This window comes from Cebus imitator, unplaced genomic scaffold (genome assembly GCF_001604975.1).
Source record: "Cebus imitator isolate Cc_AM_T3 unplaced genomic scaffold, Cebus_imitator-1.0 Scaffold164, whole genome shotgun sequence".
NCBI classification, from domain to species: domain Eukaryota; kingdom Metazoa; phylum Chordata; class Mammalia; order Primates; family Cebidae; genus Cebus; species Cebus imitator.
The window spans coordinates 398,377-414,969 of NW_016107479.1; the positions used below are offsets into that span (position 1 = coordinate 398,377).

The window sequence follows — 16,593 nt, forward strand, 5'->3', positions numbered from 1 at the left end:
AGCTCTTTCTAAGTATATATAAGTGGTGACTACACAGTGGAGATGCCTTAGATTTTCCCATTAAGGCATGTAAACACAAGTGCATTTTTAAGATGCCAAGTTATCCTAATACCTAGGAGAATCGGTATCAGGTAAAACAAACTTCCTCTTTTTCTTTCAAATGTGAAGGAAAAAAACAGTATTAGTTGTTAACAATATTCAGCTAACTGTGAGTAATATTTTGTTAATGAAAGGTTCACAGAAAGATCAGAGAAAAAGTAATTTCACCTGGTGGGTAGATCAACTTTCCTGATAACCATTCAAGGTACCATTGACAGTGCCTTGTTATAAATGTGATTCTTCACACAATACATTTCATCATCTTTGTTTTAAAAGCTATCTACTAGCATTATTAGATATCCCCATTTAAGTTCTCCTTATGTAATTTTAACAAATTTCTATGCAAGAAATGTCAGATCGATCTGTATATAAGATTTCTTTATCCATTAAAAAATTAATCACAGAGTCATAACTATCTTCTTCCAGCTTGAATTAGATTAAAAACCCATTTAATCAACGGAAGCCATTTTAAAACAGTGCTTTTCATTTTTTTCCAAATACTGATGCCTACAATCTCTATGCTAGAGTCACAATCCTAGTATCTAACCCCTGCGCAAAGCAAAGGCATTTTTATTTGGGGGGGAAAGGTGCTGCACAGTGTTTAGGAACTTTGCTTTTCTCTGTTCGATGTGACTGTGGTACAGCTCATTAGCTTTGCTGTGGCAACAGGCTGTCATTCAATGCCACCCAGGTTGTTCTATGGTTAGCCACAGGGCTCCTGCTAAATAGTCTTTAGTCCCATTTCCGCTCATCTGTATAAAATAAAACTAACCAGGGGATGAAGAGAAGTTGGTACCAATGAGAAATGCACATGATTTGCTCAAGTACAAGCCTTCAGCGAGACATCCTTGATGGAATACAGTTTCGTGGGTAAGTCCTATTAGACATGTTGCTTTCTCAGTACTTTGGATTAACCTGTCTGAGGATTTCTCTTTCTACCTAAAGGTGTCAGATACAGCCTTGGGACAAAATGTACTGCAAAGCCATTCCACCAATCAGAGGTGAGCAGTATTCTGAGGCCTGCCAAGGTACTGGCAGCTCCAGTTCTATGGCGTAGAAAAGAAGGAGGAAAGAAGAAGGAGAGATGAAGGGCTGGTGAAAAAGATATGAGGAGGAAGAAAAAGACAGGCTCAGAAGACCATGTGAAAGGACGACATGATGACCAGTTTCAGAGGAGGCACTGTCACTGTGTCTATGCTATGGGTCTTTGCCTCACCACACTAAGAGATTCCTCTTATCACTGAAGATGCAAAATAGAAATAGGTTAATGAAATGTCACTGGGTACAGCTAGTTGGTTAATGCCACGTGATACATATGGTTGGTCTTCTCACTTCAAATAATACCGATAGACTGTCTCATGTTTTGACGTTTTGCATAAGTTGGAACACATGCATTTCTCTACTAATGTGCCAGGCTCAATGACTAAAATTTCGATCTTTCTCCCTTCTCAATGTGGCTTTGCCATTCTTGCAAGACTATGGAACCCAGAATTAGGAATATCTATCTAGGCAAGAAAACTGCTTTACTTTTACAGGTATTGTAGAGTAACCTCCTTATCTTCTTTATCCCCTTGGCTGGGGTGAGTGACAACTGAGCTGGAAGGACAGAAAAAAAAGTCTCTAAAGGAATTCAGCCAATTTCTCTGGTACCAGGAAAGTTAGAAATTACATCTTTTTGTAAAGATGTGAGTCTCAGAAAACTCAAGACATGGGACAAAATTACAATTTACAATTGTAATGAACAGAGAGGTGTACTGACATTTAATAACTAACTTCTCTTTCGCTGTATATTTAAATGAAATTCTTTCCAAGCTCTCACACTCTTGAAATCCTAGCCAAATAGAAAAGCAGCTGCTTAAATGTATTTTGCTTAGTTTTGTTTTGATGATCACAACATAGATAATTCTGGCTGTCCACATTCTTATCACATTATTTTTAAACACTTATTATGTGATGTTCTAGAATGTTTGTTTCCTAACACAGACACAATTTTTAGGAAAGATGTGGAAGATGAGAGTTTGGCCATCATTGGTAATAATACTAAAGAGTTTTAAAAAGTCGTCATAAAATGTTAAAAGACATATAATGGTCTAAATTAGGCTCGGCATGAATGTAAGTAATAACATTTTTCCTGATAAATTTCAGAGGTCTCATCATTCTCATTTTCATTTTGAAAAATGGAAAGAATAATGACTAGAAACAGATTCTAAGTTTTGCCTTGCTACACTATATATTTTTTTCTATTAAGATGACAAAATGTTAGTGCAAATTTATTTCTTGCAGTGAGAGGTATCTATTATGTGCAGGAGTTATGTAGGTGAAAAGGAAATGGAAGATCACTTGACAGTTTGGATCTGTCAGAAACTGCTAATACTATCAAAGCAGGTGGTTTTTGGGATGCGGGTAATACACAACACAAACACTACTCTGGTCCAGGGGCATTTAGCTTTCACCAGGCTCTCATTTCGCAGGGGAAGAAAAATCAAAGGGAAGTTGAGTGAAAGATCATACTTATGGTCTTCAAACAAAGATACACAAAAACGTGAGCACACGCTTTCAGAAGAAAGATACACTTATTAAATATCTATACTATGAATATTCAAGTAAATCAATCCAAATACTTCATGTTTCTGATAACATTAAGAATGTAATCCCAACTCCGCCACTACTGGTATGTGCCAACTACAAATTTTCTTTTCTGTTTCTTTGTGTATAAAATAGAGGGAGATTAGATGATGATGTCTACGTCTTGGCTCAACTCTCTCATTTTAATAGAAAAAGTAAGCACTGATTAAATTACAAAAAGTGTTATAATGAAAGGTGGATATCTGAGTATTTTAAGTGAGTTTTAAAGGTTTTTGTCTTTTGGATGAAAAAAAACTATTTTGCAGGTGTTTTTGCTGACTAAATGGACACTAGAGATGTCCACACAAAAAAGACGCCCTTACAGAGGTTTAAAGATTTTTATCATTCAACATGAGGCTTGCTGACTAATGTAAAGTGATTTTAGTGTAAACAATGCAGCGATGGTTCTCAAATTTACTATGCATCAGGATTGCCTGGGAAGACTTGTTAAAGTACAGCCTGCTGGACCAATGCCTAGAGTCTCTGATTCAGTAGGTCTGAGGTGGTGCCCAAGAATCTTTATTTCTATCAAGTTCCCTGGTGATGCTGATGCTATGGCTGCTGGTCCAGAGACCACTCATTGGAAACCACTGGAATATGACATTGGGAGAAAGGTAGGTAATCGCCGAGATTTTTTTTTTTGTAGTTTAATCAGGAATTTATATATGTGTTACATGCATATTTATACATAAGTGTATATGAAGATATAGATATGAGTATGAAAGCTAGAAGATTAGTATGGATTAATCATTCAATAATCACATAGTGTATGTTAGCTATGATTATTGCTGTTATTATTCAAGACTGGAAGACATGGATAATAATTTTGAATTAGGGAAGAGTTCTCAGGCACTATCATCAATATTTGCAGGGTATGAAAATGCTAATATCATTAGGGGATTTGTAATCAAACTTGAAAACTAATCTTCGGTAACAACAAGACAAAACAAAACAGCTTATGAGACACCTCACATTTCTGCTCTGTAGACACATGACACACACAAATGCCCATTTTAATCTTGACCACAAACAAAACGCAGATGTTGGTTTGTGTACTGTCTTTTAAATTTCACCTTTAATCCGTTTCTTATGTAAACAAAACATTTACTACTTTCCCCAGAATCATTTAAATGAAGTTACTGTACATATGTAGGCTTTGCCCATCTTTTGTATGTAGCCCCGCCCTCCCCTCTTCAGCAACTCCAATGTCTAACAGTTTCTTAGGTTTCTCTTACTGATCATTAAATGGGTTTGTTCTCTATTCCTCACCTGTCAGGTTTACTGCTCCATTTTAATGCAGCAAAAAAGGAAAAAGAAAGGCTAAATGTTAGTTGGTCAATGGTAACAAGGATAACCATGACAACCAAGATTTAAGAAACAGTGTTCACAAGCAAGGACACATAACTGACATACATTCGCAAGCGACAGTGAATCAAAGTAATTGTAGACCTCTGATTATGAAATAAACAGAGGACATGAAGTTACATCACTGAATACATTGTGTGTGTGTGTGTGTGTGTGCACACGTGTGTGTGTGAATGCCACATACATTTTTATCCATCACCTACAAAATATTGCCACAATTAATAATATCCCAGGAAGTATTTGATAGTAGAGAGATAATTTGATTTTTTAAATACGTGCTATGTGAAAACTACTAACGGACTGAATGGGAATACAGCATCATTCCATAAAAGAAATTCATTCATTTAAACTAAAAAAGCCTTCAATTAAGAGGTATGTCATTCCTTTCATGATATAAAATATCTGCAAATGGTATTGAACTATACAGAAATTTGCACAATCAAATAATACACGAAAAGGTAGTAAGGTGGCAGAAATCATTTCTTCAAACACCTCTTGCTACATCTTTTTTCCAGTGAAGGATTAAGTACATCTTTAGTTTAGGAAAATGTAATACCCATCATTATAAATCTAAAGAGCATGGCCCATTTATACAGTTAGGCTAATCCAGGAAAACATTTTATTACCAGCCACTGACAGCACAGGTATTTTCCTAGTCTGTGCTGCTGTCTGCGAACGCAACAAGTTCATGCTCATAGATCCTTTCACCTGTGATAATATGTTGACTGTTTAAATAATCACATTACTTCTGCAGAGTATAACCTTTTCCTGAAAACAATTAATCGAAAAATCTTCACTTTGAGCAAACTGCAAAGTTTTCAGTGAGTTCCTAATTGCAAAATAAAGGTATAAGTTTTTCTTAATGCCAATGAAATCGATATCCAAGTTGTTGGACTATCTGGCACTGTGAGATAATTCAATCTATCTCTTTTCAAAAATAAAAAATCCACATTTAAATTGTACAAACACACACATACAAAGTTAATGATGAAAATGATATCAAACACATTGGTTAATTCTTCTTATTCTTAAAGTGATTTACTAAGTGTGCCAGGTAAAACAAAAATCCAACATAAATGTTTCCAACTTGCTCACTTTTTAAATCAATGACTTCATCAGGGAATCAGTTGTAGGAAAATCTATGTCTGAGGATGGAAAACTACCTAGTGAATTATCAGTTTTGTGTATTCAAAGGATACTTGTTTATATGAAAAAATGCACAGTTCTAGATAAAGGTTAGCCTTACCATACACATGGGTATATATGGGGTACATATACAAGATTGAAAGCTTTCATGACTGATAAATTTATAGGCCAAGGATTTTATGACAACTTTTGCCAGCCAAAATAAAGGTGATAATAATGAGTGATGGAGTCAACAAGTTTGATACACTTTCCATGTATGTCAGGAGTTGAGTTTCTCTAACACTCTTTGACTTGTATACATTTAATTATCTAATAATTTGGGGGGGCAGCCACTCTAGTAGGCACTAGGGCACAATAAGGAATAAGACAGCATCCTTGACCTGCAGTTTAGTGGAGGCAGAGTGCCAAAAGGGGCACTGACGGTAATGCAGTAGGTTCTATAATAGACAAGCAGAAAGTACTTTAAAAGCCTAGGAAAGGCGATCCGAAGGCAGCCCGAACTACTAGACAGGTGAGGAGAGGAGAACGCTGAAGATGAAGCAGGCACCCAGAAAGCCTTGATAGTAGGCAGCATCCTAGCTGACTTCCACAGGATGAGTTTGAGTTAGCCAAGCCAGAAGGAGTGGCCAGGGAGTGACAGGAAAGGCATTTCTAACTCAGGGAGGGCCTACTCAGAAGCCAGAAAGCAGGGACCAGTGTGGTTGAGTGTGTCCACATATTTCTTCATAGATTCTCAAAATATTCTGGACTGCATTTCTTTCTTTGATGAGACCTTGGAACTATATGGAGGGTTGACACAAAAAGAGAAGACTAAAGACACAAAGCCTGCAGAGAGCCAGTGCTGAAGCTGGAAAAAGCTGGAAAAACTGAAGCCTGTATTTTAGTCTCGTCTAGCTCATGGCCTACACATCTTGGGACGGGTATGGAAAAGCAGTGTGCATGCAGGCTAGATTATTACCATTCAAGGATGTTAACTGCCTAAAATGTGCCTCAGACTTCTAGGACCTCCTGATCCACATCTTTGTTTCCATAGTATATAATAAATACTTCTCATCCATCTTGAAATGCTTTTCCATAAAGGTAAGCTTAATAGTTTATTTTTAAATGTTTATTTTCTATATAAATACTTCTTGAACAGTTTTGGAATAAAGTCTGAAAAGCTTTACGTATATAGCAGGTATACAGAATAAGAACTTTCAATTGCTTTATGGATTTTTTTTGTCGGACTAGATGGATGTGCAATTCCAATACTATTACCTGGTGTTTAATGTTTTCAGATTATACAACATTAAAATTAAAAAGCCCTAATTATCTAGTCCACCCACGTACTTCATAAATCTAGGCTCACAGTGTCGGCAAGAATTTCTACCCCACGCAAGCAGCTAGTCACAGAGCTGGGACTCGGACTCAGGTTTCCTGGCTCCTCGGCCGAGTAGTTGCCCAAACCTTGCTGCTATCTTATCTCTGTAAGGTGCATTTAAGACACGGCCCATATCATATTTAAAAAAAATACAGTACATGAAAGTTTATACCATTAAAGATATATCAAATATATTTTAATTTTATGATGGTTCAAAAAGTATTTTAGGGACCTTACAAAGCCCTGATACTTTTAGTTACTGATTATCAATGTATTATAGGTGTTCAGATTACTAGATTAAAAACAAAAGTTGAATGAACAGAATATCAGATCAAAACGTGTACCATTTCCACATGAATATATCTAATAAGAATAAGTCTAAAAGCGTCCTCAGACAACTGGTTAAAACACACTTCTTTATATCATAAAACTGTCTGTAGCTACAGACCTAGGTCTAATGCAAGCATCTTAGAAGCAGAGATATATGATGAAGTGGATTATCACTATAATGTGAGTCAACAATGTTTTATTCTCATTTCTTCTCAAAGCATTATTTGCATATGAGAAGTGAAATATTTAGACAATAATACTAATAATGATACTTTCAATTCTAAGTCATTACCAATGACCTGTGTATAAACTAAAGGCACCTAAAAAGAGGGAATGGAGTATTTATTACATAATTAACTTTGCTCAGAATCCAAGCTATAAAAGACACTATTCATTGGGTACAGAAGATTTCCTTTTGAACTGCCTCATGATAATCAAGAAGGACATTGTTGGGCCTACTTGAATTTCAAGTCAGGAATGTTCTTTACTGCTGAAGCAAGCATTTCTATTTCAGAAACGCTTCATGGGCCTTCAGATGGTTAGCTAAATATACTTAGCATTCGAGGATGTGTGCATTTCCCAACAATTGCATTAGACGATGCTTACACAGGCCCACACTAAAATGCTACTCTATTTTACCAGAGTCATAAAACCTTTAAATATCACACTCCTTTTTGTGGGAGTAGGAAAACTTATAAGTGAGTTCATTTTTTAAGCACATGCAGATGAAGAAAGAAAACAATTATCTTTTAAAAATTATTAGGACTATAATCATATTTCTTCACATTTACATAACTGATTCACAAATACCATATACATCTGTCACTTGGTATGACTTAATGATAGCTATGTATATCCAAATAAAACATAACTTAAAAAACAAGGCATTCATTTTTCTCATTTCAAATAATCACAAAATGTCAGGTGAAATGGCCTAGAAATACACCTGTCAACAAGCATTTGTTTTTTTGACCTGGGCCCCACAGTAAATGTGACCACCTAAATAAATATCTCCCAGAAAACAATTAGAATTATATTATTGCTTTTTATTATTGAAGTCCCTTCTAGACAAAAGTGCAGTGTACAGACAGCAAAGGGCATCAGCTCCTGCTTGGACTCAAACAGGATCTATGATTACTTTGGGGCAGGTGGTACCTTGTGCTTCCTGACCTTACCTCCTACATGGAGAGAGGTGATAAAATACAATGGGTTCCCTGAGATACATGACTACAGATACAGATCGGAATGGGAAACTTCAAATCATCAACTGAAAGGAGATTTTGGCTTTCAATCACTTGCTTTTTCAGCTATTTTACAGCATGGATAATAGAATGATGGCAGTGTTCATGAAAAAAATGATGGATATTTCTTTCATTCTTTATAACTCTAAAATAGGATAGGCAATTTAATGGGTTATGGTTATGAACTTCTTTCATTTGTCCTTTATGTCTCAACCCTCTCTCCATGCTGGAATGAAATAAAATAGAGCCTTTTAAGAAGAAGTTTTTCAAAGGAGAAGTGTGTTAAAGGAGTTTTTTGTTTGTTTGTTTGTTTGTGTTTTTAAGACTCATGAAAAGACATTATAGGGGAAAAAAGCTATTCCAGGGACAGAAGAACAAGGGAGTGAGGGTGAAAATCGTTAATATAAACCCCCAAAAGGCAGCTAGATTGGTAGGAAAAAGAATAAATGAAAATGAGATTATCAGATTAAGTAGATGCAAGAATCAAAATGAAGATACTCTTTTCAGATTTTGAAGGCCAAGGTTACAGGGCCAGGGAGAGAGAAGGTATCTTGTAGTAGTGGGATGAGATCGCCTTCACAGTAGCATTTCAAAACACATCACAAGGAAAATGAGAACATAAAGTTTTATCAAAATGCAATTTAGATTGGAAAAAATAAATATTGATATAGAGGGAAGTAATTTTGAATTTAGTCATTTTAAATGTTTAAGAAAGTATATTATATGCTATTTTTATAAGTTCATATTTATATTATAATTATATTTTTAAGACAGAAAGAATTTATGGGAACAATTACTAATGTCCTCTGTGTAACCGACTGGGCAGTGACCTCGGGAAAAAATCTTGTTAGAGATTAGCTGTTAGATGCAGAAACAGAATTGAGAAAGAGTAGCATATCAGAAAAACCTGGGTAGGAACAGATTATCTGCATCCTAACTGTAGTCAAAGTAAGACTGAGATTACAGCTTTTTAAAAAGGAAAATGGTACCTTGGCATCCCTTCTTGGACACATACACAAATTCACCAGTGAAGATGTGGAATAAGGGTGAGAAGAAAATTGGGAGAGGATTCATTCTCCATCCCTCTCTTTTCTCTCTTCTTCTTTAATCCTTAATTTTTATCTGATTTTGCTAAATTTTGAGAAATAGCTACCGGGAACTGTCTCAACACTTGTGCAAACTAGATTACGATATGTACACAAATTGTAAAATCATAATAGTGCTTGAAAAAACATGCTGAAATCGAGCAATTAATTACCTAAAAAAATCAAGTGAAAGCTTGCATGGAATTATTTGCCTGTGAATGCACTAATACCTCAACTGTTATGAAGAGTGCTTATCTGCATAAAGCAGCTCAGAAGTTTGGAGGCCGGAACAGATGCATGTTGGACAACAGAAGTCTATACCAAACACTGAATAAGATTCCAAATCATACAGTCGTTACATTTTGATCTTACTGTAAATGCTTTCCAAAAATAACTGAAATGGCACTGAAGTATTTCTCCTAAAATCAACCACCTAAGGACTGCAGAACAGTGATCAAGTCTTTAAAAATAAGGCAGCCACCAAAACTGCAACAGAAATACTGGGCAAACCTACCTTTTATAAAGAAGAATAGCAATGACAATGCAGATGATAAAGACCACTGCAAGGACCGGACCTACAACCCAGATCAAGCCTTCTTCTTCATCCGTGATTGGCTGTGGATCCAGGTCCATTGACACCACAGGGTCAGAGTACGGGCTGGTTGCATACATCTTCTGAGGAAGAGGAGAGTCTATTTTAGTTATAAAATAATGGCTTTCTAGAGAGTACCTTTAACATGTGGAGAAGTAAAAAATCCAGGAAATAGTGGATATAATGGCAACTGTGCTAAGCAATGTTAGCAAAATAGAGGGAAGGGGAAGGGAGAGGAGAATAAAGAAAAGAGAGGAAGAGTTTTGTAATATAAATTTCCTATAGAGTGAAATATTTTTTAATAAAATCATTTTGAGAGTACAAGTTACTTCACAGACACTTTTCATTGGGATCTATATATGGCATATTAAATGGTCCTATGAAGTGTAAAGTACCAGTAATTAACCAGTGGCAAAATGTTTAATGAACATTTACATTGTGCCAAAGTGTTAGGTGCTCAGTGAAAATCAAGAGACTATATTAGAGTTCCAGACGTCAAGGCATTATCATACAGTTAAGGAGACCAAAGTACATATTTACAATGCAAAGTCAGTCAGTATGTAATTAAATGTGCATGTCAGCAGTTGTTAGTACTACTGTGCTTCTTAGTGCTTGGTACTACTCAGTATTTCTGCATTTTACTCAGGAATTAGAGCCCAAACAATGAACAAAGTCTAAAATTTCAAAAGCGAATTCCATAATTCAAACGACAGATGCAAGATGTACAGAATTGATGATATACACGGCTTCGTAAAACAGAGAGTTTTTAGTACTTAAAAGAATTTAGCAGTTCTCATTTTGTTTTATTATAGTTATTGCTCAGAGACTGGTATGTTTGTTCCCGATAGACAATTGATAATATACTTTTTAAAAATACAGTTACTTGGAGAAGAAATGGACTAAATATCTACGATCTTTATTTCTGTGAAATCCCATCCTATTTAGTTCTGTCCTATTTGAGTCTGTATCAGGAAAACATCTTCCTGACTCTCCCTGCCCCCTTCAAGGCCCTGTCTTCGACTTTCTCCGTCCAGCAGAGACAAATCCATATCCACTAGCTGCTCTGCTTCTCCTATCACTCACTCCTCAGCTCTTCTCACTCCAGCACCACCATTGGTCCTATTTTTGTTTTAATTTGCCAAAACGAATCGTCTTTATTTACTCTTTACCTTTCTAGGCAACTTTTCCAGATTTGCCACTGTGGATAAAGCCTTCTTTTTTTCTGTCTTCCATCCTAATCTTTCAAACTGCTCAAGCCCTGCTGAGTTAATTGCCTCTGACTCCATCCTATAGACTAACATTCTTTCCCCCAAAAAAATTTATTATGGAGATGGGTCTCACTATGTTTCCCAGGCTGATCTCGAACTCCTGAATTCAAACAATCCTCCAGCCTCGGCCTCCCAATGTTCTGAGATTATAGGTGTGAGCCACCGTGCCTGGCCCTGAACCAGCGCTCTTAAGTTCTATTCTCCACTAGCATCTTTGTCCTCTCGTACCTGGCAAGGTCAGCCCAAGCTTTAACTATCAGCCTCCATGCAGACTATGTCTTCATTAATGTTCCTAAACTCAGATGCTCTATGAAATACCAGATCTTCATTTTCAGTCATGTCTAAAGACTACTACATATATACTCAAATTAAGTATAAATTTCTTAATTTTTCCCAGATATTCCTTCCCTTCCTCCTGACCTCCCAAATACTCTCATCCTCTCAGTTTCTAGGAATGGATGTTGATTTTACCTTATAATAACAGGAATAGAATGGAAACACTGGTTTTAGCTCATCAGTGACCTCCAGGTCCGTCTGCTCTCCTTCCAGTCTCATGAGCGCACTTTTCTTTAGGACCTCATTGATGTGTTCCTCAACATACCAAAAGTTTCTTCCTTCCTCTAATAGTCTCCACTGCTGTTAGAGGTATCATCCTAAACTACAACTACAAAGACTTCAAGAAGCTCTCTCATGATTTCCAAATAAAATGGAGACAACTTAGCATGGTTCTCAAGGGCATCCACAATTTTACTTTAAACTGCTTACAGCATACAACACAATCCATCACAGTGAGCTTCTTGCTGCTACTCCCTAAATGCTCTTATTCTTGTTCCTCAACTCCCTCACAAGTTCCACAACATTTAGCCCCTGAAATTGAACAACGCTTCAGGCCCCCATTTGAGTACTGTCTCCAATGAAACCACCTCTTTTTAACTGATTAGCAGTCATTGGTCCATTTTCTTTGGTGAACCTACAAACTCCTAGAAGTAGGGATTTATATAGTATTTGCATTTATATGCTGAAAGCAGCTAGCACTGACTCTTGTACTTTGTGGGTTCTCAGCAAATCTTGGCTGAATAAGGCAAAATAAAATGTTCATCTTTCCAAATGGCTGAAATTATCAAGACATCGGTATATCTGCTCATTTTTCATGATCAGTACATATATTTAAGTGTTTTAACCTGCATCTTTAAAAATTTGTGTTTATGGCATCTATTCTGAACTTAAGTACAATGAGCTCAGCCATCAAACAGGAGAACAAACGTTCCACTCAATGCCTGTATACTATTCTTCTTTCTCATTTTTTTCATTGTGCCCAGGAAAGAGACTGACTAAATTTTCAGATTTTCTAATGCATGAAAAGAAGATGAAAACTCAATCCATATTTCCAAGCTTCTCAGAAGCAGCTAAAAAACAAAAGGATGTGTATGGTATGAGGTTTGACACAAAGGACTTGGCAAAGAACTATATATCTGAGAAAGATAATTATTTACATAATTGTTTTGGTTTATACATTACCCCTTCCCTTTGTAGGTGATGCTCAAATTGTTTGATAGACAGCAGTAAGCAAAACTGTCTGATTTGAAATTCTTTACAAAGAGCCTTTGAGATAACAATCAGAGGCTAGGCGAGGTGGCTCACACCTGTAATCCCAGCACTTTGGGAGGCCGAGGTAGGCAGATCACAAGGTCAGGAGATCGAGACAATCCTGGCTAACATGGTGAAACCCCATCTCTATTGAAATATAAAAAATTAGCCAGGCATAGTGGCATGTGCCTGTAGCCCCAGTTACTTGGGAGGCCAAGGCAGTAGAATCATTTGAACCCAGGAGGCGGAGGTTGCGGTGAGCCGAGATCATGCCACTGCACTCTAGCCTGGGCAGCAGAGCAAGACTCTGTCTCAAAATAAATAAATAAAAAGATAATAATCATGGTTCATTGAGATGGAAGTTTAAGCACAGGTTTTCCCAAAGAACAAAGATTTCCAACCCATGCAAGAAACAGAGATGTGTGAAAATGAAAACAGTCATAAAATGATTCCAGCCTCATGAAATGTATAATTTCTTGTGCATATGAGAAAAAGAAGAGATTAAATTTTGGATCATCCCAAACCAGTTATCTGATCTTCTTAATAGGAGATAATGGATTAGGGGATAGCTTGTGTCTTTGAGGGAGAGGGAAAAGTATTTTCTCTTTGCAAATTACCAGTCTACCCTCGGAATGGTTAGGAACATTGTTACAATCTGTTAGAGAAATCTCAGACTTACACAAAGGCTTTCTCACTGCAAAATGACTCTAACTGGATATGTCTCTTCTAGGCCTGAAAATATATATGATATGGAAAAGAAATACATATCATATATATTTGAAAGCAATGCTGAGAAAGATGATAAAGGGGCAACTTCCTTCACACATTTGGAAAAAAAATCTTAATTCTATAATTAATAAGCAGATGACATACTAAAGAAAGGGACAGGCTGTTCATCAGTTGTGACACATTTAAACTCTAGTGGAAGGCATCAGAAACCAGAGTGGTGCAGTGGTTGAGTCTGCAGGATCGAATGAGATTTCTCTTCTTTGCAAGATTCTCTGATCTACCTCAATGCTCTGAGTATGCTTTCTGAAACGTTCCTAGAGCTATTAAAAGAAAATTCCTCTCAAATATTTAAAAGTCACTTTTGAATAAAAGAAAAAGATGATTTCTTAACATTCCATTCCCTTGATGTTCTGCCTTAAAACCTTCAACTAGAAAGAGAAAGCATATCTGTACATTAAAATTCCAGGAAGGCCATCGCTTTGTTTTCAAATGACATTCTGAGCACAAAGGTAAACCAGGCAGAGAGGCTGCCTTTGTGTTTTGATTTTCCACAGGGGAATTCTTTCAGTCACTTGAAGAGAGGCCCCACTGTACACACTAACACCTGATGTCGAGAAATCTTTGATACATCGTGAGCTGCTTTTATACAGGAAATGACTGGCTCAATTGTTTGCCACACCTGTCATATTTAGACCCCGATTAGAAAAATGAAGTTTAAAATATGTATATTAAATGTTCGCGTGTACTGCCACTTCAAAATTCAACCTCTTCCCATCTACAGTATCTCTCCCTTTCTTTTTTTAAAACATTCAAAGCAACTGAAGCATAAAATGACATATAAGCAAGATGAATTACATAAAAGAAGGAAACTCATTATTTAGAATATCTTAGGAATTGTCTTTTTAATTAAATTATTGTCTAACTTTCTTGGCTTTTCACTGATACAGTCACTCATAAATTTCTATAATTAAAGAAGCTGTTGTATTTGTCTCTTTCTAGACAGACCTTCCTCACGAATCTGGGTAGAGGCACTGTCATCTCACTTGGCAGATGCAGGAGAATAAATACAATCACCCCTAAAATCATTATTTCCAGAAATATGCCACGTTGAATGGCAGAACTTGTGAATTTCCACGATAATCACAGGGGTTAATGTCAATCAGGTATTATGCAAGATGAGGACAGTCTCTTTTTTTTTGGACAATAGTTATTTTGAAAGGATGAGGGAAGGAGTTTGTGAGCAATGATGGCTCTGTGTTACATCAAAAGGTATCAAGGATCATGTCGTATAGATCTGGAACTTCATAAACTAGAGGGCCACCTAAATTTCCTTCATCAGAGACACAGTCTCATTTGTGATGCAATCTTGAGGAGTACACTCAGCAATGTTGAAAGAATAGGCAACCTGTTATTACACTTAATAAGCGTTCATGAGAAATATGGGGATGGATATATCTACAAATCCCTAAATAACCACATTCCAGTGAAAATGTATAAGCATTCCATAGGAAACAGATGCCATCATAATTAACTTACAGACTCTGCATGTTCCATTACTGCTAACACAAAGAAGACATATTCTTGACCACTTTGGAGTTGCTTGTTTGTAAATCCACCATAATGCTTGTCATCCCCCAGGGTGAACTCAGTGGGAAGGACATCAAAGTGAGCGGCAATATATGGCTTTAATTCAACTTCTCTCCCATAACGGATGCTTCTGCGTTTCCTAGATATCTCCTTAAGCAGCTTAAGGAAAAAAGTGGGAAACAGAAAAAGACCTGTAAACAATAACCCAACTTACTGGTAATTTAATGAGGGAAATTAATTCAGAACTAGGACCAACCCAAATGCAGTGTGTTCACATTTCATATAGCACCTTGGCATCACTAAATCTCAGTTCTCTCAATATTTCAAACGCTTCTCTTCCTGTTAAGGTAAGATACTGGACTGTTATTACAAGGTCCAGGCTATAAACACAGGGCAATTAGATCCTTTACTGTAGCTCATTTCATTTCCTACACTAATGAAATTCTCTCAAAGAGCAATAGTACATCATAACTTGTCTGTCTAAGGAAAAAAGTCAGCTTGATTCATAAAAGCCTTGCCTTGCAGGAGATTTATTAAACAAGTAGTAACCTCACACAAAGCCATCTAAATCTTTAAATCTGACCACATTTTAGAAGAGGTTAGTAACATTTTAGACTGTTTTTAGTAATGAAATAATTCATATGATACAAATTCCCTCAAATCAGCAGAAGCAGAATCCAACAAATAATTTTTAATGTATACATAGTAAATAGACATTGTTACTCATTAACCAATTTCTGGCTTGACTGAGCTCCTTGTTTGGGCAATTGGGATGCACCTCCCTACACTTTATCATGGCGGTAACTTTTTCTAGAATCGACCTCTCGGGAGTATGTATATCTTGCTGGGTGATACAGGCAAGGTAGATGAACATTAATGTTAGTACTACCCTGAAGAAAACACACATGCATGTGTATATATGAATCCTTCATGTATTTCTAAAGAAAAGAGGTAGAATTTATTTTTGGATAATCTATTGTTTTTCATGGACTCCTTTATTATGGGAATATCATACTAACAGCAGTTATGAACATGGATCTCAAAGTTACCTTTGTCATCTCCATTTAAAATTGGTATGTTACAGGGTTTAACAAGAAAAAGGTCTGCATTAGTCTGGGATGCCTGTTGATGTAAGCAGGAATTTTTTTTTGCCAGTTTCTTGGAAATAACTTTTATTTTATTTATTTTACTATCTGTGTATTAATAGAAAAGTCCGTGTATTTGAGGAGAAACTGCAAAAAGGAATGAACCTTGATAAACAAAATTAAGATACTTATGAAAACAGTGCAGCAAAACTATTTACTAGCCCTGTTTTTATAAATAGCAATGATCTAGTAAGGGCAGGCGTGGTGGCTCACGTCCGTAATTCCAGCACTTTGGGAGGCCAAGGCAGGCAGATCATGAGGTAAGGCAAGTGAGATCATCCTGGTTAACATGGTGAAACCTCGTCTCTACTGAAAAATATATATCTAAAAAATTAGCCGGGGATGGTGGCACACGCTTGTAGTCCCAGCTACTCAGGAGGCTGAGGCAGGAGAATACCTGAATGCGGGAGGCGAAGGTTGCAGTGAGCCGAGAG

General features: G+C 36.6%; 1 protein-coding gene across 47 annotated transcripts in view; it reads right to left on the minus strand.

The window, feature by feature from the left end:
* PTPRD (protein tyrosine phosphatase receptor type D) overlaps nt 1-16,593 on the minus strand; it is a 2,344,803-nt gene that overhangs the window by 129,520 nt on the left and 2,198,690 nt on the right. For 25 of the 47 annotated variants that reach the window (XM_037744086.1, XM_037744090.1, XM_037744088.1 and 22 more), the window contains 3 exons: nt 14,964-15,173; nt 9,766-9,926; nt 3,994-4,008 (listed from right to left, as the gene is read on the minus strand). In XM_037744086.1, the coding sequence (XP_037600014.1) occupies nt 3,994-4,008; nt 9,766-9,926; nt 14,964-15,173 (386 nt within the window). The remainder of the gene's footprint in view (nt 1-3,993; nt 4,009-9,765; nt 9,927-14,963; nt 15,174-16,593) is intronic. The other 22 variants (XM_037744089.1, XM_037744096.1, XM_037744095.1 and 19 more) reach the window with 5 other exon arrangements.